Source organism: Macaca thibetana, chromosome 13 (genome assembly GCF_024542745.1).
Source record: "Macaca thibetana thibetana isolate TM-01 chromosome 13, ASM2454274v1, whole genome shotgun sequence".
Classification (NCBI taxonomy): Eukaryota; Metazoa; Chordata; class Mammalia; order Primates; family Cercopithecidae; genus Macaca; species Macaca thibetana.
Genome location: NC_065590.1, coordinates 32,485,168 through 32,512,586, shown reverse-complemented (window position 1 = coordinate 32,512,586; position 27,419 = coordinate 32,485,168). Strand labels below are relative to the sequence as shown.

The 27,419-nt window shown below is 51.0% G+C and overlaps 3 protein-coding genes across 9 annotated transcripts in view; 2 read left to right on the top strand and 1 right to left on the bottom strand.

Moving 5' to 3' along the window:
* The window catches only part of HTRA2 (HtrA serine peptidase 2), a 3,327-nt gene extending 1,404 nt beyond the window's left edge, over nt 1–1,923 (top strand). The window contains exons 4-8 of one of the 2 annotated variants that reach the window (XM_050754317.1): nt 113–145; nt 371–476; nt 606–675; nt 1,365–1,460; nt 1,566–1,923. In XM_050754317.1, the coding sequence (XP_050610274.1) occupies nt 113–145; nt 371–476; nt 606–675; nt 1,365–1,460; nt 1,566–1,731 (471 nt within the window). In that variant the 3' untranslated portion in view covers nt 1,732–1,923. Of the gene's footprint in view, nt 1–112; nt 477–605; nt 676–1,364; nt 1,461–1,565 lie in introns of both variants that reach the window. The other variant, XM_050754316.1, reaches the window with a different exon arrangement.
* On the bottom strand, nt 1,879–24,920 carry LOXL3 (lysyl oxidase like 3). 5 transcript variants are annotated; one of them, XM_050754310.1, is made up of 15 exons: nt 24,756–24,920; nt 23,789–23,851; nt 22,224–22,548; nt 19,869–20,032; nt 19,056–19,270; nt 5,453–5,672; nt 5,040–5,220; nt 4,745–4,899; nt 4,335–4,502; nt 4,039–4,201; nt 3,279–3,522; nt 3,065–3,180; nt 2,849–2,985; nt 2,631–2,742; nt 1,879–2,428 (listed from the first exon to the last, which is right to left on the bottom strand). In XM_050754310.1, the coding sequence occupies exons 3-15, from the start codon at nt 22,534–22,536 to the stop codon at nt 2,355–2,357; spliced, it is 2,262 nt and encodes a 753-aa protein (XP_050610267.1). In that variant the 5' UTR covers nt 22,537–22,548; nt 23,789–23,851; nt 24,756–24,920; the 3' UTR covers nt 1,879–2,354. The 5 variants fall into 5 exon arrangements, with proteins under 5 accessions (XP_050610267.1, XP_050610266.1, XP_050610265.1 ...); XM_050754309.1 differs by having other exon boundaries at nt 22,224–23,851; XM_050754308.1 differs by lacking the exon at nt 24,756–24,920 and having other exon boundaries at nt 23,789–24,022.
* DOK1 (docking protein 1) lies at nt 24,030–27,419 on the top strand. Of its 2 annotated transcripts, XM_050754314.1 has the most exons (5): nt 24,030–24,730; nt 25,066–25,365; nt 25,491–25,584; nt 25,794–25,978; nt 26,196–27,419. In XM_050754314.1, exons 1-5 carry the CDS (start codon nt 24,374–24,376, stop codon nt 26,919–26,921), a joined length of 1,662 nt encoding a protein of 553 aa, XP_050610271.1. In that variant the 5' UTR covers nt 24,030–24,373; the 3' UTR covers nt 26,922–27,419. The 2 variants fall into 2 exon arrangements, with proteins under 2 accessions (XP_050610271.1, XP_050610272.1); XM_050754315.1 differs by lacking the exon at nt 25,794–25,978.

Here is a 27,419-nt window from a genome sequence, read left to right as displayed (position 1 = left end):
CACTCATTCATGGGCTGAGAAAGAAGAGAATTTGGAGAAAGTACCTACATCCTGGTATGCCCCCAGACTTAGAATCCTCAGATCTCTTTCATGTTTTCTCCTTGTCCTGCAGTTTGGGAACTCTGGAGGTCCCCTGGTTAACCTGGTGAGTGAGACATCCTTCCTTCCAAGAATCCCAGCCCCAGGTCTGTGTGGGAAGGGTAGGTTTTCCCTAATTCAAGGATGTTTGGTCAAGTTTCTGAGCAGTTCTTTGTTGGCTATCTCTCAACATCCAACTGGATCTCCCCAATACTTGCTGCTACTTTTGTTCGGGTGCCCCCATCCCCTACTATTTGTTTGGGCTAGGGAACTGGGGGATGTATCCCTGCAGGATGGAGAGGTGATTGGAGTGAACACCATGAAGGTCACAGCTGGAATCTCCTTTGCCATCCCTTCTGATCGCCTTCGAGAGTTTCTGCATCGTGGGGAAAAGAAGAGTGAGCCTGGCTTATGGGGAAATACGGGAGGGGCATTCATTGGGACTTCCTGGAGGGTGGTCTATTGGGAGAAGAGGGCAGGGAAGGAAGGATGTAGCTGGGTGGGGCTTATTTGTCCCTCTGTCACAGATTCCTCCTCTGGAATCAGTGGGTCCCAGCGGCGCTACATTGGGGTGATGATGCTGACCCTGAGTCCCAGGTATGAGCTTTAGGGATAGTGACATGTAATGTGACCAGTGTAATCAGAGGTGGGCACCTCTATTGAGCTTTGTTCTCATTTCTGTCTTTATCTAAAATGAACTGTGTCACACTTGAAATAATCACAAGAGCTGTCTCCCTTCATCATCTTGACTTTCTTATTCCACTCCACTTTGTACACCTGTCAGACTGATTTCATCCTGTTACTGCTTTGATTTCAAGCCTTCAATCCATTAACTTGGCATTTAAGGGCATTTTCCATCTGTCTGTAAATCAACTTTCTAGACCTGGCTGTAATACCTTCCTATATGAATACTCAGCCAACCTGATTTCCTACTCCCATGTTTTTTATTTATGCTGTTCTTGTTTTATATGGTTAATATTGGACCCATCCTTTTAGGCTCAGCTTAAGTTTTTTCCCCTTAAAGCTTCTTTTAGTACTCTAGAATGACATTAGTGCTATTGATTTCATACTGTTTGTCATTTGGTGCCCTCATGTGGTGTACATCTTTTATGTACATGTTGCACTTTATTGCTAGAAGACAGAAAGTGAGTTGCCGTTGTATTTTGTAGTACCTAGCGCATGTCCTGTCCATCTATTTGCCAATGTGTTGATGAGAGACTTGAGGTGGAACTCAGGATGGGGAGAATGCCTGGGTTTGGCTAATAGGGTGATCTGTGTACTTTCAGCATCCTTGCTGAACTACAGCTTCGAGAACCAAGCTTTCCTGATGTTCAGCATGGTGTACTCATCCATAAAGTCATCCTGGGCTCCCCTGCACACCGGTGAGGGAGCGGCTGCAGTGTGATATGGGGATGGGTGAGGTGTGCATGTGTCCTTGAACTAGGCTTTGTACTCCTTCTTTTCTCTCTGTCCATTTTTCTCTGTAGGGCTGGTCTGCGGCCTGGTGATGTGATTTTGGCCATTGGGGGGCAGATGGTACAAAATGCTGAAGATGTTTATGAAGCTGTTCGAACCCAATCCCAGCTGGCAGTGCAGATCCGGCGGGGACGAGAAACACTGACCTTATATGTGACCCCTGAGGTCACAGAATGAATAGATCACCAAGAGTGTGAGGCTCCTGCTCTGATTTCCTCCTTGCCTTCCTGGCTGAGGCTCTGAGGGCGCCGGGACAGAGGGTTAAATGAACCAGTGGGGGCAGGTCCCTCCAACCACCAGCACTGATTCCAGGGCTCTAAAGAATCACAGAAACACTTTTTATATAAAATAAAATTATACCTAGCAACATATTATAGTCAAAAATGAGGTGGGAGGGCTGGATCTTTTCCCCCACCAAAAGGCTAGAGGTAAAGCTGTATCCCCCTAAGGTTAGGGGAGATACTGGAGCTGACCATCCTGACCTCCTATTAAAGAAAATGAGCTGCTGCCATCTTTTGTTGTGGGCAGTTAGTCAGGTGCTGCTCTTTGTGGTGTGGTGGGCTCTGCTCTGTTCTGCTCGGTGCTGGGCCTGGGAGAAAAGATTCCCATGCTTGGCTACAGGTACTGACAGCTGGCCTCTGAAGGAGGGTGAGAACTTCTGCTTGACAGTTGCACATCCATAGTACATGGTCTGATGAGTGCGGTTGCTGACATGGGTTTCTTGGTAAGCTCCTGAGGTAATGGCAGCCTCAGACCCCTGCCATTAGGGGCCAGTGGTGGTTTGCAGAGGGCGATGGCACTTAGATAATCTGGTTGCTGGTCTGGCCAGGGTAGCGTTCAAACCTCCTGTTGGCCTCTTCACTGAAGGCATCACCTGCAGAGTGGACAGGCAATTTGGGAGGCGCCCTGCACAGAGGGAGGAAGACAGACCCACTGTGGAGAAAGATGGGTACAAGTGGAGGGACTGAGAGCTCCAGAGGAGGGTGGGAAGATGCAGAAACAAGTTACAGAAAAGAGAATGAACGTCTTTCCCTCCCATCCCCTAATCTTCCTGGGTTGCTCTTCCCATCAAATACCAATGTGGCAGTTGTGCACCCAGATTCGATGTCCATCATATTTGCAGTTACATTTCATTGCATTGTTGGTAAAGTCACTCTCTGCTACTTCAAAATTTGGGTTGATGACAACCTGTGAGTGAGAAAAAGGCCACTTAACCCAGCAACAATCCTCAAATTCAAAGGTGTCTTTAACGCTCCCCCCAGTAACCCATCTGGAAGCCCCAGACTCCAGGTACCTGGAGAATGTAGTTTCCTGGCTTCACATCTGTGATATCAATCCACTGACAGTCAATGTCATGCCGGTAGAGATCCCAGCAACCCACGGTGATGCCTTGCTCTCCAAAGTTGGCACACTCATATCTCTTGGAGACATCTGGAGGGATTGGCATATGTCAGTGTAAGGAAAGGCTGTGCGATGGATACCATGTGGTCCACTTCAGGCCCCAACTCACCCTCCTGACACTCAGTGTCTTCGAGACAGAAACTAGCTTTGTGGCCCTCAGCTACCTTGGTGCCATTTGGGGTGAGGATATCATAGTGAGTGAAGATGTCCATGCTGTGGTAATGCCTGTGGGGAGAAGGGAACTTCTGTTTCCTTCTCTGCCCCCAGAAGGTTTGCCCCATCCCCGTGGCCTTGCCTTTCTACTTGACTCCCTACCCTCTCACCCATGGCACTCGTGCCACACCCAGGAGTGGCGCCCAGCCTTGGGCCTGAAGTCAGCTCGTCCCAGGTTGTGGATCTGGGAGGAGAATCGGAGTAGACGCCGGTGACCATAGGGCCAGTTGGCTGAGCGGGCTGAGCTGGCCAGGCAGTTCTCTTCCGCAGCACAGTACAACATATGCAGGGGCCGGTCTTCGATATAGGCGGTTTCCTGCACCAATGCTGAGTGCAGCAGCAGATCCGATGCAGCTGCACCGATAAAGGAAGAGGGTGTTAGAAGTCACTGCTGACTTCACAGAGAGGGGTGCTTCCATCCCTCCCTAGTGTGTGAGACTGTTTTTTTGGTTGTGGTTTTTTTTTTTTTTTTTGAGAAAGAGTCTCTCTGTCGCCCAGGATGGAGTGCAGTGGCGTGATCTTGGCTCACTGCAACCTCTGCCGCCCAGGTTCAAGTGATTCTGCTGCCTCAGCCTCCCAAGTAGCTGGGATTACAGGCGCCTGCCACCGCACCTGGCTAATTTTTGTAGTTTTAGTAGAGACAGGGTTTCACCATGTTGGCCAGGCTGGTCTTGAACTCCTGACCTCGTGATCCATCTGCCTTGGCTTCCTAAAGTGCTGGGATTACAGGTGTGAGCCACCACGCCTGCCTGGTGAAACTGGTTCTTTTATGGGGTACGAGTGCCCCTCCAGATTACAGCCCCCGTTCCCAGCAAAGGGGTGGCCCAGACCCTCCCTTCCCTGGCATGCATCACCCCCTCCTTCACTCACTCTCAGAACAGATGACTCCAGCAGTGAAGCGGGTCCCTGTCCTCTTGCAGGTAGTGTGGGTGCCATGATGGGCACACTGATCCAGGGACAGCTCAGTCCCCGTGCAGCGCACTCCACTCATCACCACCTCTGTTATATTCCCAGAGTCCCAGTACCAGGTCTCCTGGGGATATATGCAGATGTTTCTGTAAGGCCCAGGATCCAGCATCTTGGGCCAAGGGACTCATTCCTCAGCCCTCTGCCCAAAACACAGGCTTTGAGAAAACAGCCTCGGCTCCCCTCTCCTTCCCACTCACCTGCAGGCCGTGGTTGGCGTAGCCCAGACCCAGTTGCCTACAGGCCACCATGGCTTCCAGGGTCCCCCAGTCATCCCCACAGATGAGGCCCCAGCGAAGGGGCCCAGGTCCCCCTATTTGCACCTCGACTCGCCCCTCATGTTGGCTGCGGCCCCCACTGAGTCGGATCTGTAGTGACACAGAATGGAAGCGCTGGAGGAAGCTTTGAGGTGAGGTAGTGGGAGTCTGTAACATAGATGTAGCTGAAGCATGACTCAGAGGCACATAATGGGCTAGCAAGTGATGGGTCAGGTGGGAGCTGCAGGATGGCAGGGGCCAGTCCACGGGCTGGGGGCCATTGGACTGTAGATTGGAGGCCAGGCCTGGATAGGATGAAAGAGACCTCAACCAAGGTGGAGAGGATGACTGACCCTGGTCTCCGCCCCAGTGTAAGGTAGGTTGCACCGGACCCCGGCATCCTGGCTATGCGAACAATCCTCAGCTGTGATGTTCTTGTGGGGGCACTTCCAGAGGGAGAGCTCCTGTCCAGAGCAGCGAACTTCACTCAGGTGGATAGCACCCATGCCTAGGACCGGATGGCAAAGATCAGGAAGTTGTAACTAAGCATATACTGTCTGCCCAGGGGACACCTAACCTTCCGAAGGAGTGTGCCCCCCAGGAGCATGTACCTCCTTCCCTCTCCCTCCCACCTCCATGCCGCCTCACCCTGCCCCATGCGAGCGCCACTCAGAGCTTCTCGAGCACTCCCGAAGCCCAGCTCCCGACACACCACGCTGGCTGCATGCAGGTCCCACTTGCGGTCACAGACTGTGCCCCATGTGCTGGCCTTCAGGACTTCTACCCGGCCCTCTCCAGGGTGGGCGCCGCTCTTTAGACGGACACGGGCCTACAGAACAGAGAAGTGCCCAACAGAGGCAAATGGCAACATCTGCACGGAGAGGGCACCTAGGAGATGAGTGAGACTTTGGTGGGAGGGAGTGGGTGGTATCAGGTCTGTGGCCCACCCCCTGGAAGGCTCCTCTCTGTCCTCAAAGGTCAGGGCTGTGCTTAATCAGGGGTTGCCAGGCTAGGGGTTCTCCACCTGGGGTGGGAAAGGTCATAGTCACTGTCTCACACACCTCCCCCTGAGGCTTCGACTGTTGTTGCTTCTTCTGGCCACTGGATGCTGCGTAGAGAGGGCCTGGCACACAGCTCACCACCGCAGGGCCCCCCCCAGGGCACCTGGCGGTGTCATTGGCACGATAGAACTCCAGGGAACAGAGGGAGAGGTGGGCCTCCGTGCCCATGCACGCCACCCCATGCAGACCAAAGGAGTGTTGCTGCCGCTGGGCCAGCAGCCTGGGGGGACAGGAGTGAGGTGCAGTAGGGTAAAACAATGCTCCTGCCTCTTGGCCCCACAACCATCCTCCCACTTCAAGCCTCCACCATGCCCCCCACCCTTTTGTGACCATTTATCCCCTCTTCTTCCCCCTTCTGTGTTTCCCTCCGGAGATATGTGGGGACTGCTGCGTTTCCAGGCTGAGGGAGCCTCAACTACCTAGACAGGAGGGCCCTTGGGGACCTCCTACAGTAGAACAACCCTAAGGGAAGGATGGCTAGCCTCGACTTGCCTGGAAGAAACTGTTCCAAGTGGTTTCAGGCTGCTGGCCCTAAAGGAGGCTGAGGCTAAGGCCTCAGGGAAGGGGAAACCAGGACTTTCCAGTTGGAAGAAATGGCCAGGAGGGAGTGGCTGACACAGGAAGCCTGAAAAGCCGGGGCGAGCAAGTCCTTCTGTGATGCTGAGACTGGAATAACTGAGTAAGTCAGGATGCAAAGGACTAAGGAAGTCTCCCATCTACATGGCTCTGCAGAGGCCAGAGACTCTGCAGGACAGATTAGGAGGGGCAGATGCAGCAAGAACAGACCAGCAGGTAGATGCAGGAAGAACTGGGACTGGCATATGCAAGAATGAAGATGTATAAATGCAGGACAGGTCAACGTCTGAGGGAATAAATGACCAGAGAAAGGAGGTGGATGTGAACAACAAAATGGCAGAGACATCCCAGGACCTGTGCTGTGTAAGTCTTTAAAAAGGCAGTCCATGCTTCTGCAATTTCAACATAACAGTGTCCCAAAGCCATCTGAATAGGATAATGGGACTGAACTATAGATGCTAAAGCTTGGAAATGGTGCCGAGATGTTTGAGAGAATGGGGGGACTTGTTTATCGATACCAATAGAATGAGAGGCTGCAGTGAGGCATGTGCCTGAGTGAAGTACACTCTGCCCAAAACAGTTGGGTCAAGCCCACAGAAAAAGGGAAGAAGATGAGGTCTGGTGTCAGTGGAATGGGTCTGTGAGGCTGATGTGGTCATGCATTATTAAAGTAATGTGCCCTATCACCTGATGTCAGAGGAAGGACGGAGTATGATGACTTGAAGCCACTGGCTAGGAAGACACAGGAGGAGGAAAAGTTTATACACAAAACAGACAAAGGAAGCCTGGAGACTTTACAGAACACCTTTGGAAGCTCAGGATAAATGGATCCTGAAGATCTAGAGATCAGGCACTCTCCCAGAGTCCTGTTTGGCTGAAAGTAAAAAAGAGCCCATCACAGGAAAAAGACATCTATCTTCTAAACATCCTCATCCCCGTTGTCTACAATGAACAAAATAAAAATGGCAGTGTGTACTTTAATGTGGGGGTCAGGGAAGGCTAGAGTGTGGCCATGTTGGGCAAAGGTGACCCTAAGCTAGAAGGGCACTACAAGAACATCCCCAAATTTCTGGGATCCTTTGAAACCACCAGAGAACCTGGGGAATGAGGGCTATGAGGGGACCACTGGGTGAGACTAGAACTTGTTGAGAACAGGAGAGGAGAAAGGGATGAATTATCGATACTTCAGTCCCTGTTGAAGTTATCAGGGAGACTTTTAATGTGCAAACTGCCTTTTGAAGACAAGTTAGATGTAATCACAGGGGTTGGAAGCTTCCCACTTCCAGTTCTAAAGGAGCCCAGGAGGAAGATTAGGGAACTGGGAGCCTAATTGTGGAAAATGAGCCAGAGAGGCAGGGGCTGTCAATCTGTCCACATTCCTGGTAAAGGTTCCAAAGGGGACCCTGAGTTTCACTCCATCTTGAGTAAGCTGGTAGCACTTATTTTCAACAACTAATCAAATAAAACATTTGATTTGGGAACACTGATCCCTTAGGCAAATGTAGCCTCTTACAGGAGAGGCAAGTATGGCGTCTGAAAGAGAAAAGCACCAGGTTGTCTCCTGGAACTCACCAGGGGAAGATAAGTAAGCATGTGGAACGAGGCAGTCAGTGAGTGAAAAAACCAACAAATCCTGGGACGAGCATCATTCCTGAGACCAAGGTAAGGACCAGTCTTGCGTAACACTTTGGTTAAAGCCCTGGAAAGTGATTTCTAAGAGCTGCTGCTGCTCCTCTTCTTGGTCAGCTCTTTCAGCCACACAGGCCTCCTGGACCCCCTCCCTCCCTGGCCACAGCTGGGTAACTCCGTGCTCCCTCTCCTTTCCACCCAACCTGAATTTTATTTACCTCTTGGTTGGCCCCCTGCCCACTCGGGGTTTGGGTTTGACTTTAAGCTTGGTGATTGGTCTGCAAAAAGGAGAAGGAAGTTGGTAGAGGTAGTGGTTACGTATGTGGCACAGGAAAGGTAGAGGGTTATTTTTCTGTTTCTGGGAAAGACCCTTCGCGGGCAGCATGGGGACAGGAAAAGTGAAGGACGGCCAGATTTTCCACGTCCACCGTCTGCCGAATACCACTAAACTGCATTTCAGGAACTCTTGCTGCTCTCTGGATTCAGCAACAGTAATGGGAAATCTAGCGATGTCAATCGACGTGGCAGAGTTGGGAGGGGAAGGAGGGAAGAAGAAAGGTGGAGAGGGGAGAGAATGGGAATGTGGGTGAACTAAGTGAAGTGATGGAGGGGGCAGGAAGGAGGAGGAATGAAGGTGGCTGAGGTTGGAGGGACATGTAAAGATGGCAGGCTTCTCAGCCACTCCTACATTACTTCCTCCTTGTGTTCCCTAAGATCAAAGCTTGCCCAACCCTTGCCTTCTCCCTTCACCTCCCCACAGGAAAAGCCATTTTCCTCACATCCCTAATCCATCAGTTTGGGTTCTGGGATGGATATGGATAGGCTGCCATCCATCCATCCACCTCCTGGGGCCACGGGGTGAGCAGGAGGTCCCAGGGCTCTTGCCCCATTACCTTCCAAGGGACTTGGGGTATCGGGCTGAGACCTTGGCCGCTCGCTTCCTCAACTTTCTGTGAGGATAAGACAATAGTAGTCAGGGTCAGTGTAGAACCAAGTGGAAAAGGCTGGTGCAACTAGGACCAGGGGCAAGATTTCTCTTCTAGCAGTCAGAAGGCTTCCTGGTGGCACGACATTATAACAGCAGACAAGACACTCCTGAGACCCGAGCTTGCTTGCTTTCTTTTTTTTTTTGTATTTTTAGTAGAGATGGGGTTTCACTATCTTGGCCAGGCTGGTCTCAAACTCCTGACCTTGTGATCCGCCAATCTTAGCCTCCAGAAGTGCTGGGATTACAGGTGTGAGTCACTGTCCCTGGCCGAGACCCGAGGTTTCATGGTTGCTTGGCCTCATCAGCACATGACCAGGTGGGTGAGCAGAAATGAAGGCCGTGGACTCAGGATGGTGTCCCCATGCTACCACCCTCAGAAATTAGATAGGGCAGATGGCAAGTAAGGACTCCTGGGTCCAGATGTTAGTGCTAAACCTCAGTGGAGGGCTAAGGGGAGCATTGTTAGGATTGTTAGGATTGCTAGACTGAGCAGGCTAGGAGGGAGAACCAGCCTGAGTCAGGCCTAGGGAGGCTACCGTGTCTTTTTTTCCTGGATGCTCTCTTTGAGAAAGAATTCTGACACTGTCCATGCCTGAGGCTGCTGGGCCAGGACCAAGAACGAAGGCTGAATATCCAAGGGCGTTAACTTGGTTTGACTGGGGAACACAGGCCAGGCTCCTCACAATGACACCGCCCTTCCTGCTGAAGTTCCAATCCCATATGCTGTGGTCATTCACAAACTGAGCTCATCTCCCTAACTTCCAGGGAAATAAATCATTTTTCCTTTTTTTTTTTTTTTTGAGACAGGGTCACTCTGTCACCCAGGCTGCAGTGCCATGGTGCAACCATGGCTTACTGCAGCCTTGACCTCCTGGGCTCAAGTGATTCTCCCACCTTAGCCTTCTGAATAGCTGGGACCACAGGCGTACACCATCATGACTGGCTAATATTTTTGATTATTATTATTTTTTTCTTGTAGAAGCAGGGTCTCACTACGTTGTCCAGGCTGGTCTCATCTCAAATTTCTGAGCCCAAGCTATCCTCCTGCCTCGGCCTCCCAAATTGCTTGGATAACAGGCATGAACCACTGAGCCCAGCCTTAGTTGTCCTTTCTTTGAACATGTTCCTGCTCTGCTGTTTCTCTTGAGGAGTCATATTTCAACACAGTACAGCTGGCCTTCCATATCCATGGGCTCTGCATCTGTGGATTCAACCTGCATCTGTACTGAACACGTACCAACTTTTTTTCTTGTCATTATTCCCTAAGCAATAAAATATAACAACTACTTATGTAGCATTTACATTATGTTCGGTATTATAAGTAATCTAGAGATGATTTAAAGCATACAGAGGATGTGCATAGGTTATATGTAAATACTATAGCATTTTATATCAGGGACTTGAGCATCTTTGAATTATGGTATCCTTGGGAGGTTCTGGAACCAATCCCCCATGGGTACGGAGGGATGACTGTTTAATGTGTGAAGACACCTTGGGATTTAAATATATGTATATATTTTAAACCAGTCAGAAGCTGTTTGATATTTCCTGCCTCAGCTTCTTCCTGAGGATCTACTTAGTTGGTCTCTTTGTCAAAGTGTCCAAAATGTTGGACATTCTTGGCAAAGAATATACAACTTTCAGGTCCCTTTACTGAGACATTACTAGTAGTTAGACTCTTTCATCTTATAAATATGGTGTGAAATTTTTTCTCCAAATGTATTTTTCTTAAACATGTCTAAAATGTGCAAAATGAAATACACTTGGCCTCTTCACCAATCAACCTGGAGAGATCACCTTGATCTCCAGAGTAGTACTCAAACATTTTGGTATTGTCTAGAAATTTAGAAGTACCTCTTCTCTAAATTATTTAATGACATTATATCATAAGGTCTTTGTATTATTTATATATATATATACCCGTACATATATGTAATCTTTTTTTTTTTTTTTTTTTGAGACGGAGTCTCGCTCTGTCGCCCAGGCTGGAGTGCAGTGGCGCGATCTCGGCTCACTGCAAGCTCCGCCTCCCGGGTTCACGCCATTCTCCTGCCTCAGCCTCCCGAGTAGCTGGGACTACAGGCACCCACAACCGCGCCCGGCTAATTTTTTGTATTTTTAGTAGAGACGGGGTTTCACTGTGGTCTCGATCTCCTGACCTTGTGATCCGCCCGCCTCGGCCTCCCAAAGTGCTGGGATTACAGGCGTGAGCCACCGCGCCCGGCCCATATATGTAATCTTATTTCATATTTATATAAAAGAGTTTAGACCCTTTTATCTTATAAATATTTTATATATAAAATTATATATAAGTTATGTTAAGGACTTTGTCTTATTGAGGACCAGTGCTGTTATTTGTCTTGATTTAAATTTCTTCACTCACAGATATGTTTGTTTCCACCTACCATTTGTTCATTCCTTCAACCATAAAACATAAAAACCTATGTATAGGCCAGGGGCAGCGACTTACGCCTGTAATCCCAGCACTTTGGGAGGCTGAGACAGGAGGACTGCTTGAGCCCAGAAATTTGAGACCAGCCTGGGCAACATAGTGAGACCTCATCTCTACAAAAAATTTAAAAATTAGCCAGATGTGGTGGCTCGAGCCTTTAGTTCCAGCTACTCATGAGGCTGAGATGGGAGGATTGCTTGAGCCCAGGAGGTCGAGGTTGCAGTGAGCCATGATGGTGCCATTGCACTCCGGCCTGGTCAACACAGAGAGACTATATCTCAAAAACAAAGAATCAAACAAACAGAAAAAAACCCAAAACAAAAACCTGTCTATATTTGCATATCTTCTTCTCATTCCTTTCAACTATCTTTCTTCTCTAAGTCTACTGTCCCTAAATGTTTCTAAATTCCATCTCTTACAATTTCTGTCCTGCACACAATTTCTTTTTCTCAACTGAATCCTTTTAAACATTCAAATCACTCCTACACACACACAGACACATATATACACACACACATACACACCCTCTACTCATCTCTCCTCCCCTTCATAGTAACATTTTTCAGGAGCTGTCCATATTTACCATCTTTATATCCTCTCTTCGCACCTTTTTTTTTTTTTTTTTTTTTTTTTTTTTTTTTTTTTTTAGACAAAGTCTCGATCTGTCACTCAGGCTGGAGTGCAGTGGTGCAATCTTGGCTTACTGCAACCTCCGCCTCCTGGGCTCAGCAATTGTCTTGCCTTAGCCTCCCAGGTACCTGGGATTACAGGCATGCACCACCACATCCAGCTAATTTTTGTATTTTTAGTAGAGACGGAGTTTCACCATGTTGGCCAGGGTGGTCTCAAACTCCTGACCTCAAGTGATCCACCTGCCTTGGCCTCCCAAAGTGCTGGGATTACAGGTGTGAGCCACCACGCCCAGCCTCCTCTCACTCATTCTTTAACCCACTTCCTCTGGTTTTCCCTACCTATCACTCTGCAAACTTCTATTTTGTTAAATCCAGCAGACATTTTTCAGTCTTTATCTTACTGACCTCTCTGCAACATCTGACTGTCCTCTCTTTCTTTGGCTGCTATAACACTACAATATCCTGGTTTTATTTCTAATTCTGCTTATTATTATTATTATTAAAATATTTTTAATTTCCGGAGTGGCTCCCCAGGGAGCAGGGCTGACTCCTAGGCAGTGTGCCCAGAGCCGCCTATTCCTAATTCTGGTTGCTCTTTCTTGGTCTTCTCTGCAGGCTCCTCCCCTATCTGGTCATTAAAATTTGTGGAGCTCTTATCTTAGGCATTCTGTTCTCACTTCATATAGGGCCCTCTATATGGTCTAATTCACACCATAATCTAATACACACAATATAAAGTGTATCCGTAATCTTATCTATTTCATTGTCTTCTTGATGTTTCTAGGTAGAGATCTGAAAGTAATCTAAAATGTAATGTAGGTCAAAAAAAAAAAAAAAAAAAAGAAGAAAGATAATTATCTCAGCAAAATCCACTCCAGAAACCTAGGGGTTAATCCTGACTTCTCCCTTTCTAGGATCCCAAAGTCAATCAATAACCAAGTCCTGTCAATTTTACTTCCTAAATCTCTCCAATCCATATATCTTGCTCCTCTCCCGACCATTCTCAGAAATAGAGTCAAAGGCCGGGCATGGTGGCTCACAGCTGTAATCCCAGCACTTTGGGAGGCCAGGACAGGCAGAACACTTGAGGTCAGGAGTTCAAGACCAGCCTGGGCAACATGGAGAAACCCCATCTTTACTAAAAATACAAAAAAAAAAAAAAAAAAAAAAAAAGCAAATTACCCAGGCACGGTGGTGCGTGCCTGTAACTCCAACTACTCGAGAGGCTGAGGCAGGAGAACTGCTTGAACCCGGGAGGCGGAGGTTGCAGTGAGCCAAGATTGCACCACTACACTCCAGCCTGGGTGACAAAGCAAGGCTCTGTCTGAAAAGAAAAGAAAAGAAAAAGAAAAATAAATAGATTCAAAATGATCTTTTGGAGTCACAAACCTGATCATGCCATCTCACAGCCCTCCCCATTAAAACACTTCAATGGGCCAGGCACAGTGACTCACACCTGTAATCCTAGCACTTTGAGAGGCCGAGGCGGGTGATCACGAGGTCAGGGGATCGAGACCATCCTGGCTAACACAGTGAAACCCTGTCTCTGTTAAAAATACAAAAAATTAGCTGGGAGTGGCCACGGGCGCCTGTAGTCACAGCTACTCCAAAGGCTGAGGCAGAAGAACGGCGTGAATCCGGGAGGCGGAGCTTGCAGTGAGCTGAGATCAAGCCACTGCACTCCAGCCTGGGTGACAAGAGAGACTCCGTCTCAAAAAACAAACAAAGAAACAAACAAAAAACACTTCAATGGCTGGGAGCGGTGGCTCACGCCTGTAATTCCAGCACTTTGGGAGGCCGAGGTGGGCGAATCAACTGAGGTGAGGAGTTCAAGACCAGCCTGGCCAACATGGTGAAACCTCGTCTCTACTAAAAACACAAAAATTAGCTGGGCGTGGTGGTGGGCACCTGTAGTCCTAGCCACTCAGGAGGCTGATGCAGAAGAATCACTTGAACCTGGGGAGGCGGAGGTTGCAGTGAGCAGAGATTGTGCCACTGTACTCCAGCCTGGGCAACAGAGCCAGACTCCCTCTCAAAACAAAAAAAGAAAAAAACCCAAACATCAATGGCTTCCCAATCCTTTTATTATAAGGACCATAAGGTCTTCTATGGTGTGCAGCCTAATAACCTCTCTTGTCATTTATTCACCTTTGTATTCTCAGCACCTTGCAGAGTACTTGGCAAATAGGAGTTCAATAAACATCTGTCAAGCTGAAATGAACTAGAAGAGTGACTTCTTAAATAGCACTGAAGCTCTTAGAGCCTCAATTTCATTCCCTGTAAAAGAGCAGTAAATAGTTCAATTATCTGTACATTATTTTCTTATTCTAAAGTTCTACAACTTTTACACGTTCTAGGGTAGAACTACCAAAACAAATTGAAAAATGTTTAATACATCAGGTTTTGATTTTCTCATTCCCTAAATCTTACTTCCTCTAAAAGCTAGCAGATCCATCTTTTTTCCCCCTAGGGAGGGGAGAGTTGTTCACAACTATCTTGCCTGTCTTTCATAATTGTATCACCTGCGAGAATGCTCCCTCTGCTGGGCCTGACCTGTGAAGGATCTAGATCATAGCCCCATCACAGAATCTCCCAGGACTCCCGCAATCTCTTTCCCCAAGAAAAATGGCCTCTGTGCTTTAGTGTATCTCTTTCCCCAGGCTTTATATCCCAGACTTAGTATGAGATTCCGATATGTCCAACAAATATTCCTGATCTCTAAAAATTATTTCAGCTTTGCATACCTGGGGACAATTCCTGTGTCTCAAACTTTCCAAAGACGGCCCATCTCTAAAGCTAATTCATATTAACCTGAAGCCCAGAGATGGCTGCTGGTACCATCCTTCTCTCAGGCAGTGTCGGAATCATTTTAGGTGTCTCTTCTCTCATCTCTATGTTCTATCAGTCATCCTACATCTATTTATTTTCCTCCATCTTTGTTGTTACCCTCCTGATAAGCTTCAATTTTAGAACAAACTCCTGGCTGGTTTTACTGCATCCAGACCCTCCTCTCCTCATCTACTACTATCAGGCAAACTTTCAAAAACACTGGCTTTATTCTTGTCCCATACAAATACTTTTATTTGTAATTTTTCTATAAGGCAAAGGCCAAGCTCTCCAATTTGGCACCTAAAGCATTCCATTTTCTGGCCTCCCTTTATCTAGATCTCCCACTATTTCTCAGTATAAACCTACTCTTGCTAACTTACTGTTTTCCAAATATAAGCCATTCATTATCATCTCTGTTGGGGACAACAGTGACTTCCCTGTTGCTAAATCCAGCATTTGTTTCTCAGTCCTCATGTTTTTAGGTCTGGGCAGCACTGACTCAGCTGGTCACTCTCTCCTCTTTGAAGCACTTTACTTAGCTCCCAGGCCACTACACTCCACTGGTTTTCTTCCTACCTCACCTCACTGTTTGCATTTCATCTTATCTTCTGACTTTTAAATATTTAGTCTCCCCAAGGTTCAGTCTCTGGGCCTCTTTCTCTCTGTCTTTTAAATTTACATTCACTTCCTTGGTATGTTGTCCAGTTTCAGGACTTTATATGTTTTACTCAACTGAACTCCGAGTCCTATATTAAATTGCCTAACTTAGCCTCACCACTTCAATGTCTTAAAGAATCTTAAATTTGCCGGGCGCGGTGGCTCACGCCTGTAATCCCAGCACTTTGGGAGGCCGAGGCGGGCGGATCACAAGGTCAGGAGATCGAGACCACGGTGAAACCCCGTCTCTACTAAAAATACAAAAAATTAGCCGGGCGCGGTTGTGGGCGCCTGTAGTCCCAGCTACTCGGGAGGCTGAGGCAGGAGAATGGCGTGAACCCGGGAGGTGGCGCTTGCAGTGAGCCGAGATCGCGCCACTGCACTCCAGCCTGGGCGACAGAGCGAGACTCTGTCTCAAAAAAAAAAAAAAAAAAAAAAAAAAAAAAAAAAGAATCTTAAATTTAACAGGTCTAAAACCAAGTTCCTACCCTCCACCCCCAAGCCCATCTCCCAACAAAACATGCTCCATCCACTATTTTGCTTGTCAGGTGAGGCCAATTCCATACTTAGCTGGGGCCAAAAACCTGGAGAGCCTTAACTCCTCTCTCTCACATCACAACTATCTATAAAACTTTATCATTTTTCACCACTTTCTCTGGTCATCATCATCTTTCACTTTCTTTACGTGGCTTTCAGAAGACGATAACCCCATAACTAGCCACCTGACTTCTTGCTTCTACTGCATCCCTTACAGTCTATTCCTAATAAAGCAGTGAAAGTAGTACTGAAAAAAAATGGAAGCCCAATGTCACAACCCTGCTCCAAACCCTCCAGTGGTTCCTTATCTCCCACAGAACAAAAGCCAGCTTCCCCCAGATGGCCCACAGGATCTGGCTCCCCATTCTTTTCTGATCACCACCTACACTGCATGTCCTACCATTTTCCTCTTTTTCACTCAGCTCCAGCCACAGTGGCCTCCAGGAGAAGGACAAGAATGCCTTATCTCATCACCCACTACACACACACACACACGCACACACATATACAGGCACACACACCCCAGAATATTTTCATTTTTGATCCTTCTTCCTGGAAATGTTTATCTAGAGGTCTGCATAGCTTGTGCCCTCACCTCCTTTAAGTCTTTTCTCAAATGATGCCTTCTCCAAGAGGCCTTCCTTGACCACTTATTTATTTACTTACTTTATTTTATTTTTATTTGAGATGGAGTTTCGCTCTTGTTGCCCAGGCTGGCGCAATCTCAGTTCACTGCAACCTCCGCCTCCTGGGTTCAAGCGATTCTCCTGCCTCAGCCTCCCGAGTAGCTGGGATTATAGTCATGCGCCACCATACCCAGCTAATTTTGTATTTTTAGTAGAGACGGGGTTTCTCCGTGTTGGTCAGGCTGGTCTCGAACTCCCGACCTCAGGTGATTTACCTGCCTCAGCCTCCCAAAGTGCTGGGATTACAGGTGTGAGCCAACGCGCCCAGCCTTAGTTAATTTATTTTTTGAGACAGGGTCTTGCTCTGCCACCCAGGCTGCAGTGTAGTGGCATAATCACGGCTCACTGCAGCCTTGACTTCCTGGGCTCAAGCAATCTTCCCGCCTCAGCCTCTCAAGTAGCTAGAACCACAGGTACACACCACCATGTTCAGCTAATTTTATTTTTTAAAAATTATCTGTAGAGACAGGGTCTCACTATGTTGCCCAGGCTGGTCTCGAATTCCTGGGCTCAAATAATCCTTCCACCTTGGCCTCCCACAGTGCTGGGATTACAGGCATGAGCCACGGCTAGCGTCTACAACAGTACCTGGCACACAGTAAGATCTCAGTAAATAAATATTGGGTGAATGGATCTCTACACCTTTGTTCATGCTATCCTCTTCACTGGAAATGTCTATTTAAATGCTATGCATCTTTCAGAACATGGGGTTTAAATTAGGGAAGGTAAGCAGCACAGAGAAGGAAATGCAGCCCCAAGATGGATGAAAGTAAAGAGGCACAGCACATGTTTGTTTTAAAGTGGTTTGAGTGTCCAAGCCAGATAAAGTACTGAAAATCCTCAGTACTGAAAGACATTTCAGATGAGCCTCAGAGCCAAGTCAAAGAAAGTGTGAGCAGGTATAGAAAAGACTGGAGACTGGATAATATCCTGACTTTCAAAAGAAAAAAAAGGCGAAAAAGGATTCCTCAATTCCTCAATCTACACATAAGTAATATTCTAGAATAAATTATTAACTAGAAGTTTGTGAGCATTTAGGAAAAAATAAGGTGATTCTTAAGAGACCTAAAAGGATTTCAGTAAAAATAGGCTCAAACTACTATGATTTTCTTTTTTGACAGGGTTACTAAATTGGAAGGCTGGAGAATGACTGTGAATATAGCATTTCTGGATTTTTTTATCAAAGACTAACAAAATCTCCCATGATTTCATTACAGATAAGAAGTATGTAGATAGATCAGGTGAAATGTTGGTTATATCATTGAAGTGTTCTGTTTCTTCCCAGTTGGTGGAAGGAACATATTTTACAGCTGATGATTAGAAGCTTGATGAAAATCTGCAGGAACATTTTGCAAGAAGAGTTAGACTTTGGTTTTAAACATTTTCACAACAACTTTTAGCCATTTGGATGAAGCCAGAAGGCAAAGCTGCCATGTCTGTTCAGCAGAGGAGGCTGAGAGGGATGACAGATGGAAAGTCACATCAGGACTCAAGATAACATCTCATGGGATCATCATGGCTTTTTTATGGCTTCTAAATTCTGTATCAAAACAAATGTAATAGGGTAAACGTCACCTATACCTGGGTTGGAAAAGGCTGCTCTATCAGTAGGAAGCATAGGGAAGACCTGAACTGGTTTTAGGTGATGACAAGTTCAGTATAAGCAGTGGGAAGCTGCCGCAGTAGGAAGACAGTGTAATCCGAGCATGCTTCTGTCGGAGTTGAGGATTTCTATAGTGTCAGACCCCATCTGCAGTAGTGTGCCCGCGGAAAGCTATCCGGACATCAAGTGGCCTTTCAGCAATACTGATCTAGGGAACCACTGAAGAAAGGGAGGATTTTTGACTTGCAAAGTAGATTACAGAGAGAGCGTGTAAAGATTTCCAAATAAATGTCTGGCTGTCAATGGCAGTTTCTCAAAAAGATCAAAGGAGATGCTCCAGGGAAGGGAGACGCTAAGCACATACAGTTCCCAGGGTGATGCGTTTCCCTGGAAGCCGGACTGGACCCCAGGGCTCCAACGCAGGTGGAGAGGTTGGGCCTCGCCAAAAGAGATTCTGGGAAACTCCAGGACTTCCAGGAGTCCGAGGGCTCGAGCGCTCACACACGCGCCCGGGGGCGGCCCGGGCAGAGAGGGGGCGCCGTGTCTCCTGGCGCCCTTCGGCCACCGCGCGCCGCCGTCCCGGGGTCCCCAGACCCTGGGCGCCCAGCCCGCGCGGGACACACCCAGGCGCCGCCTCCCAGGGGCGGCCGCGTCCTTGCTGAACTCGGAACTCGCTGGCCGGCGGCGCCAGCGTTGGAATCGCCCCAGGGCCTGGGAGTGGCCTCGCGAGGCCGCGCACGCCCCGGGCCGAGGAATCTGCCCTGCCCAGCCAGGCGTCGGCCGCGAGAGAGCGGGACCCTCACTGGTCCCCATTTCAGGTACTCCCTTGGGGCACCTTTCGTGGTCCCACAAGATTTCCCAACAATCCAGCTTCGCAACGGCCTCCATATTTTCCCGCGCGTCTCGACCCCCGGCTTCTCCCGTGCCCCGGACCTGCTCAGATGTCTCCCAAGGCTATTCATCAGGGAGCACCCCAATCCCGGCCCGCTCCGCCCGGTGCCCGCGGCCCCTCACCTGTAGAAGGCCGCGTTGACCCTCTTTTCGCTGGGGAAGCCCAGCATCCCGCAGACCACGTGGCTGTTGTGGGCGCTCCAGCCTTTGTCGCACACTTGCGACCAGCCGTCAGGAAGCCTGACTTCCACCAGCCCCTCCGTCACGGGCAGGGGTCGTCTGCCCCACCCAACGGCGGGTCGAATTCGCACCTCCTCCACTTGCAGGTGATGCTCTACCTGGGGGCGGGGCCACAAGCAGGGAAAGAATCCCAGTGGCACCTTTCCTGTCCTGCCACTCTTAAGGAACCCTGCTTGGTGCCCCTGCTGTAAACCCAGTTGGCCAGATGGGCCCGAGGCGGCACTGAGAGAGCGGCCACAAGGGCCGCAGTCCGCGGTGTGGACTCTCTTGCAGCCAGCAGCGCGGGGGGATATGCTTGCTCCCAGAGAGGATTCAGGGCACTAGGAAGGAGCACCTCCCTGTGCCTGGAGCAGGAGGGCGCACTTCAGAGAGGAAATGGCTTTGAAGGAGGAGAAAGTCAGAAGGAAGATGTCTCAGGAAAGCAGGAACCTTTGAGAAGGAGAGCACCAGGTGCCCCAGGGGTGACTGGGGATGAAGCTGGAGAGGCTCATGCCAGGTGTAGCCCCTTGAATGCGAATGCTAAAAACCCTGTTGGATTTTACAGCATCTGGGAGCTCTATCATTTGCTTTTCCAAGCCTCCCACCAATCCAAATGATCCCCCAGTGGTAACTACTTTCTAATGTCTCCCCTAACCACCCCACAGTCCTCTTGGCTATCCTGGGTGGTATGTGTGTGTATGTCTAGGAAGTGCAGACCTCAATGACATTGGAGTCTGAGAAGCCAGGGAGGCGCTGGTCCTTGCAGATGACCCCAGCATCCTCATCGTGCGTACAGTCACTGTTCCCCCAGCCCCGGGAGGCACATTCAGTCACACTCTGCTCCGTCCCACTGCAGCTCAGGTTGTCCAGCCAGATGCGGCCTGTGGAAGGGGAGACGAAGGGACAGAGAAGCTTGGGGAGGGAGGATGGGGGAGTAATGGGGATGTTGGAAAGAGTGAGTGCTGATGCCTCCCACCTGGCCATGATGATCCCATCTTTCTGGTATGATAACGGGTGGAGAAGGGACAGGGGACCCTGGCAGGGAATAGGAAGGGGGCATAAGATTGAGGGAAGTTTGGTGTGATCTGGGGGTACTCAAGAACCTGATAGGGTGAATAAAAAACCAAGAATCAACCCTGATGTTCTGATTAGTCTCTACCCATTCAATGATAGCTACAATTAATCAGGTACCTACTGCGTGCCAGGTTTTCTACCATGGTGTGCACATATGTGATCATTCTTAGAACAGAGCTGCCAGAACACCGTTTTATATAAAGAAACTGGAGTTTAGAGAAGCTAAGTAAATTGCTTAAGACCACACAGCCAATACATGGGGGCTTAGGAGTTTGATCTATCTGTGAGGCTTGGACATCCAAGATCCTTTCATCACATCCTTGCATTCTCTTCTGTGCTCGCCCTGTCTGTGCTGCCCTTGTTCTTCTCTCTGTCCGAAACCTGATTTTTTTTTTTTTTTTTTTTTTTTGAGACAGAGTCTCACTCTGTCGCCCGGGCTGGAGTGCAGCGGCCAGATCTCGGCTCACTGCAAGCTCCGCCTCCTGGGTTTACGCCATTCTCCTGCCTCAGCCTCCCGAGTAGCTGGGACTACAGGCACCCGCCACCTCGCCCGGCTAGTTTTTTGTATTTTTTAGTAGAGACGGGGTTTCACCGTGTTAGCCAGGATGGTCTCGATCTCCCGACCTCGTGATCTGCTTGTCTCGGCCTCCCAAAGTGCTGGGATTACAGGCTTGAGCCACCGCGCCCAGCCCTGATTTTGTTTTTTAAACGAAGTCTTGTCCTGTCGCCTAGGCTGAAGTGCAGTGGCGTGATCTCGGCTCACTGCAACCTCCGTCTCCCAGATTCAAGCAATTCTCCTGCCTTAGCCTCCCAAGTAGCTGGGACTATAAGCGCAGCCACCATGCCCGGCTAATTTTTATATTTTTAGTACAGACAGGGTTTCACCATGTTGGCCAGGCTGGTCTTGAAGTCCTGACCTCAGGTGATCCACCCGCCTCAGCCTCCCAAAGTGCTGGGATTCCATGCATGAGCCACCGTGCCTGGCCTGAACCCTGTGGAGTATCACTGACTTCCTCTCAGAATTAGGCGCAGCCTCAAAGGTCATCTGTCCTAGCCAATGTTCAAGGTCGTCAAAGTCCTTGTGACTCTTCGTGACTTTCCCCCACCACATCTGATTCAGTCCTTTGGTGCCAACCAGAAAAATCCCTCAGCCACACGACTGTCCGTCTCATATTTGAAAACAACCATTATGTCATTGCTATTGCAAGGCTTTTACTTTCCGTATCAATTCCCTGATTCTTCAGCAATTCCTCGTTGAAACTTGGCTTCTGAATCTTTCACATCTAGGCAGCTCTCCTGTGAAAGTATTTCCATTTTCTACTGTCCCTCTTAAAACACAGCATCTACAAATGACACTTAATTCCACAGGTGGTCTAGCCAGTGGGAACTGGGGGATCAGCTGCAGGTTGCACCTGCTTCTGTCCATCAATCCCACTGTGGGTTCATACCATGGGCGCAGTCCTAGGCCTCACCCAGGGAACTGCTCTTAAGCCTCCACCACCCACACTCATACTTGTCCTAGATTTTATACTTGTCCTTAGACAGTACCACCTTGTTAATTTTAGCTCTGGCCTATAGCCTGATTTTGTTAACTGCAGTGTCTGTGACCCCTTATGACTTTGGGACATCCAGATATCATTTACCTGCTCTTAGCGTCCCATGAAACCAACTGTACTTTATTTGTACAGGGCTCACCTGTATCTGGGCTATTTTGCGGATGGCTTTGTAGGATCATACTTTTGCAGCAGAAAAGAACTTAGACATCATCTAGTCATTTTGCACACACGGCATCCAAGGCTCAGAGAAAGCACCAACTAGCCTAAGGTCACACAGCTCTGAGAAGTAACTATGTTGCTTGGTTTGTCACCCATGGGTTTACTCAATGCTGGCTGTTCTTGATGTCATGGGTCCCTATGGCTGTGCCATCCTGGTGTTCCCTTTCCCTGCACTTCAGCCACACTTAGGTAATACCTAGGATATGCCTGGATCATTGCTCACCGGTTCCAGGGCCATATTTGGCACTGTGGGTCCAGCCTGTGGCCTCTGTGAAGCCCAGCTCCCGGCAGAGGACATGGGCAGCCTGCAGCGTGAAGTCATCATCGCAGATGGTGCCCCATTCACCAGCTCGCTGTATCTCCACGCGGCCCTCGTAGGGCTTCCTGGGGAAGCCAGCCAGCCGGAACCGCAGCCCCTGGCTCCCGGCCCTCTTCTCAGGGTCCGTGGAAGGGGACGGAGACCCCAAGCACGAGCTGCACAGCAGGCACAGGAGCAGCCCCCAGGGGCTCCACTGCCAGACACTGACAGGTCGCATGGTAGGGAAGGCCTGGGTGCCCCAGAGAGAAAGTACGTGTGAGAGAAACTGAGATTGAGTGGGGCCCACAGTTAGAAAGAGAGGGAGAAGTCACGAAAGAAAAACAGACACTGAGTAAGACAGAGATCGTGAGAGACAGCAGGAGAGAAAGAGCCCCAGGGACCAAGAGAGACAGGGAGAGAAGCACATTAAATAAGGGCAGAGGCACAGGTCATAGAGGAACAGCCTGAGAGACCCAGAGATAAGAGACAGCTATGAAAGATCAAGAGTCAGAGAAGGGTCAAGAAAAAGAGACAGAGACTGAGCAAGAGACACGCAGAGAGGAAGACCCAGACAGACAGGATGTGAGAGGAAGGGAAACTGTGGGAACGAGAGAGAGAAAAACAGAAAGACACAGAGGAGAGAGACAACAGATAGAAGGTGATAGGAAAAGAACCAAGCACTCAGTATAGGGGAATGAAGCAAGCCCTGGGTGAGGAGGAGAGAGATTGACAAGAGCCAAGGGGCGGACGTGGGAGGGATCCAGATGACCCCATTTACCCAGAGGGAGGACAGACAGCTGTACTGATTGTGCAGAGAGGCACGTAAGGGGCCCTAGGCGTCCCTGGGATCACAGATCCCCTGAATGAAAGCCCAGAGTCCTAACCCAGCAGATTCCCAGGCAGGGAAGGCTGGCACCAAAGCTCACCTGGAGAGCCTGCTGCATGCCCTCCCCAGTACACAGGCTCTTAGATGCCCTGCAGGGTCAAGAGGCCCAGGAGGGCCAGGCCTTAAGGCTGGGTGGGGGATGGGGTAGGGTTGTCCCAGCCTCCTGCCAACACCACCATCGCTGTCACCTGGCAACCGGAGGCCAGGCGCTATGGCTCCTCAGCCAAGGCCTTCTCTGCCTAGGGCTGAGAACAGCCCCTCTACAGCAAGCCCCCGTCAACATGCTTCCCCCAACCCAAACAATCAATCCAACAAGGCAGCTTTGTTCTGGGGACATTTTGGCTTGGGGACCCAGGGGTAGGGCCTCCCGGAGGAGCCCCCTCCCTTAGGGCGCGCCTGGTGGCCCTGTTCAGAACACCCGGAGCCCCCGCCTCCGGTATGTGCCTCCTCTCTGTACTCTGTCTCACATGCCCTTAGACAAGAATCAAACTCTCAGTTGGGTGGCTTCCCCTCGACTCCATCCCACACCACCGTTTTCTCTGGTCCCTCCACATCCTCTCCATCCCCTACTCTCTCCCTCTGCGGTTAACATGACTCCCCCTACCTTGGCCGAGCAGGACCCTAAGGGCTGGGAGAAGAGTGCTGGTCCTGGAGATCAGTCCTAGGACTTCCAAAAAAAAAAAAAAAAAAAAAAAAAGATCGGCCAGGGGAGACTAGACCCCCCTCTCTCCCCCTTCTCCGTTCTTCCCTCCCACATCCCCCTGAGCCCTCCCACATTCCGCCTTCTCGCTCCATTCCTCCCGGCCAGTTCCCTCCTCTCCTCCTCTGGGTCCTCCCTCCCTGTGGAGCGGGCCACTGCTGCGCCCCCTCCCCCTCCCCGGCCCTCCCGGCCGGCTCAAAGAAGCTTTCTCTTCCCGCGGCATGGAGGCCAGGCCTCTGCGGTCAGGGAGCTGACATGCAAGCGGCCGCCGGGCGGCGGGGCGTCCCCGGTGGTGGCGGGAAGCGGTTCAGTCCCAGCCCTCCCTCCGAGTCCCGGGTCAGCGGAGTGTAAACAGCCCGGCTCGGGCGGGGCTGGGGGCGGGCCCGCCCAGGGGAACTGAAGCTCTGGAGGTCCGTGTGGGTCTCTCCGGTGCCTCCGGGGGCTTTCGGGGTGAGGTCATGGCTTTCACTCTGATGTCACGTTGGACATATGACGTCAGGCGCAGCCACCACGTCCAGAGGCCAGGGTCCTCGCGCCAAAACCGAGTACTTTCGGTGGAGCTACCGGCGCGCCCCTACGACGGCGGGTAGGGGCCTGGGTAGCGCCAGGCTAATCCGGGGGCCTCCACCCTTCCTTCTCGCTCTTCTCCCTCACCCCACCGCGACCCCCCAGCGGCCGCCGGTGGGGGCCGGGGAGGGGCGGAAACGCCTCCAGGGAACCCGGCCCCGCCTCCCGCCCCGCCTCCCGCCGCAGGGCCAGGAAGCGCGGAAGGAACCGCCGGGGGCCATGGACGGAGCCGTGATGGAAGGGCCGCTGTTTTTGCAGAGTCAGCGCTTTGGGACCAAGGTAGTCTGGGGCACGGATGCCGAACCTTATCCGGGCTAGTAGTGGGTGAGAGAGCCCAGAAACAGGGAGAGGTGGGCAGCAGGCTGGAGCGCGGCGCGGGCAGTTGGAGAGCCTGTGACTGTCCTGCGAAGTTGCTTTGTACGCTCCCAGGAAGCGTCTCTAGTCTCGGGGTTCTGGTCCTGGGGAGACGGAGTGGCATCCTCCTTGGGAAACTTCGCCCCCCCGTTTGGAAGCCCCAGACCCCAAATCGACCTGCGCCGCTCCCTCCTTCCCCGTCGGGACCCGGGCCGCCCGCGCACGCCACTCACTCTCCAGCCCTCTCACTCTCTCCCTAGAGGTGGAGGAAGACATGGGCCGTGCTCTACCCGGCCAGTCCTCACGGCGTAGCGCGGCTCGAGTTCTTTGACCATAAGGGATCGAGCTCTGGGGGTGGCCGAGGGAGCTCGCGCCGCCTGGACTGCAAGGTGATCCGTCTGGCTGAGTGTGTGAGTGTGGCCCCTGTTACCGTGGAGACCCCGCCTGAGCCCGGCGCCACTGCCTTCCGCCTGGACACTGCTCAGCGCTCGCACTTGCTGGCGGCCGACGCGCCGTCCAGTGCAGCCTGGGTGCAGACGCTGTGCCGAAACGCCTTTCCGGTGAGGAGCTGCGGCGATGCGGGGTGGGGGCAGTTACAGAGGCAGAGAAATGGGGCTGGCTTAGACCGACACCCACTCCCCGTTGAGAAAATTACAGGTTTCTCGATGCTCTCTCTTTACTACAGAAAGGCAGCTGGACTCTGGCGCCTTCAGATAACCCACCTAAGCTTTCTGCCCTGGAGATGCTGGAGAACTCCTTGTACAGCCCCACCTGGGAAGGTAGACGCCTAAGAAGCCGGGGCAGGGATGGAGTGAGGAGGAGGGCCTTTGGAAAGTGGGTGGATACCCAGGGGCCCATGGGGAAGTAGGAAGGCCCTGAGATCTGGCTTCCAAGTGAGTGCTTGGACATTACGCTCATGAGTCCTCTGGGTCCCCACTGCTGCCCCCGCCCCTCCCCCAGCAGCTGTCTAATCGTATATGCCTTCCAGGATCCCAATTCTGGGTAACGGTGCAGAGGACTGAGGCCGCCGAGCGCTGTGGCCTGCATGGCTCCTACGTGCTGAGGGTGGAGACTGAGAGGCTGACTCTCCTGACCATGGGGGCCCAGAGTCAGATACTGGAGCCACTTCTGTCCTGGCCCTACACTCTGTTGCGTCGCTATGGCCGGGACAAGGTGCAGGGGCTGTCCGGGAGGGCTTCCTGGGTTGGGCAGCTGTGGGAGGGGTGGGGCAGGACAGAAGGTGGGAAGCGCTGACCTTTGGATCCCCCTTTCTTGCCTACCCGGTGACCCCAGGTGGTCTCTTCTTTGTAGATACCCTAACTAGTGCAGGCCTGTGACTCACTTCCTCTGATGGCTCCTGGTAATGTGTTTCCCTCTCTACCCTCCTCAGGTCATGTTCTCTTTCGAGGCCGGCCGCCGCTGCCCCTCCGGCCCTGGAACCTTCACCTTCCAGACAGCACAGGGAAATGACATCTTCCAGGCAGTTGAGACTGCCATCCACCGGCAGAAGGCCCAGGGAAAGGCCGGACAGGGGCACGATGTTCTCAGAGCTGATTCCCATGAAGGGGAGGTGGCAGAGGGGAAGTTGCCTTCCCCACCTGGCCCCCAAGAGCTCCTTGACAGCCCCCCAGCCCTGTACGCTGAGCCCTTAGACTCCTTGCGAATTGCTCCATGCCCTTCCCAGGACTCCCTATACTCAGACCCCTTGGACAGCACCCCTGCCCGGGCAGGAGAGGGAGTGCAACGGAAGAAACCTCTCTATTGGGACTTGTTTGAGCATGCACAGCAGCAGTTGCTAAAGGCCAAGCTGACGGACCCCAAAGAGGACCCCATCTATGATGAACCTGAAGGCTTGGCCCCAGTCCCTCCCCAGGGCCTTTATGATCTGCCTCGGGAGCCCAAGGATGCATGGTGGTGCCAAGCCCGGGTGAAGGAGGAGGGCTATGAGCTCCCCTACAACCCTGCCACTGATGACTATGCTGTGCCACCCCCTCGGAGCACAAAGCCCCTCCCTGCTCCCAAGCCTGAACCTGGTACTGCAACTGGCAGTGGCAGCAAAAGCTACAACTCAGCCCTATACAGCCAGGTCCATAAAAGCGGGGCCTCAGGGAGCTGAGACTGTGAGCTGTCTAGAGTAGGGACTGACAAGACTGGGGTCAAGTCAGAGGCCTCTACCTGAGAAGGAGGGCAAGGCTGAGGTGGCTAAGGAGGACCATGGGGAGGTGGCACTAGGGATCTAAGAAAATGGTTAGAACCAGCAGAAGCCAGAAGGTGGGAGGGGCCGTGCTGTATGAGACCGGGGACCAGAGGGATAGGGGAGTCAAAGGAAGGACAATCCCAGGAAGTCCTAAGAAGTGGGGCAGATGGCAAGGCTGAGGGATGGGCTCTGTATCCTCCTAAAGCTGTCCCTTCTCCACTTCCCCAAAGGAAGGGACAGCTGCGGGACCAGGTCTGTGGAAAGTGGTGCATGGTCAGAGTGGGTGCAGTTTGAGGGGCCCATGTGGAGGCCTCAGGGAGATGTTGGACTGTGCCTGGATTCTTACTCCTGCATTGTTCTTTGCCAGAGACCTATTTAAAAATTTTAAAATTCTCATTAAAGTCAGCTTGGGTTTAA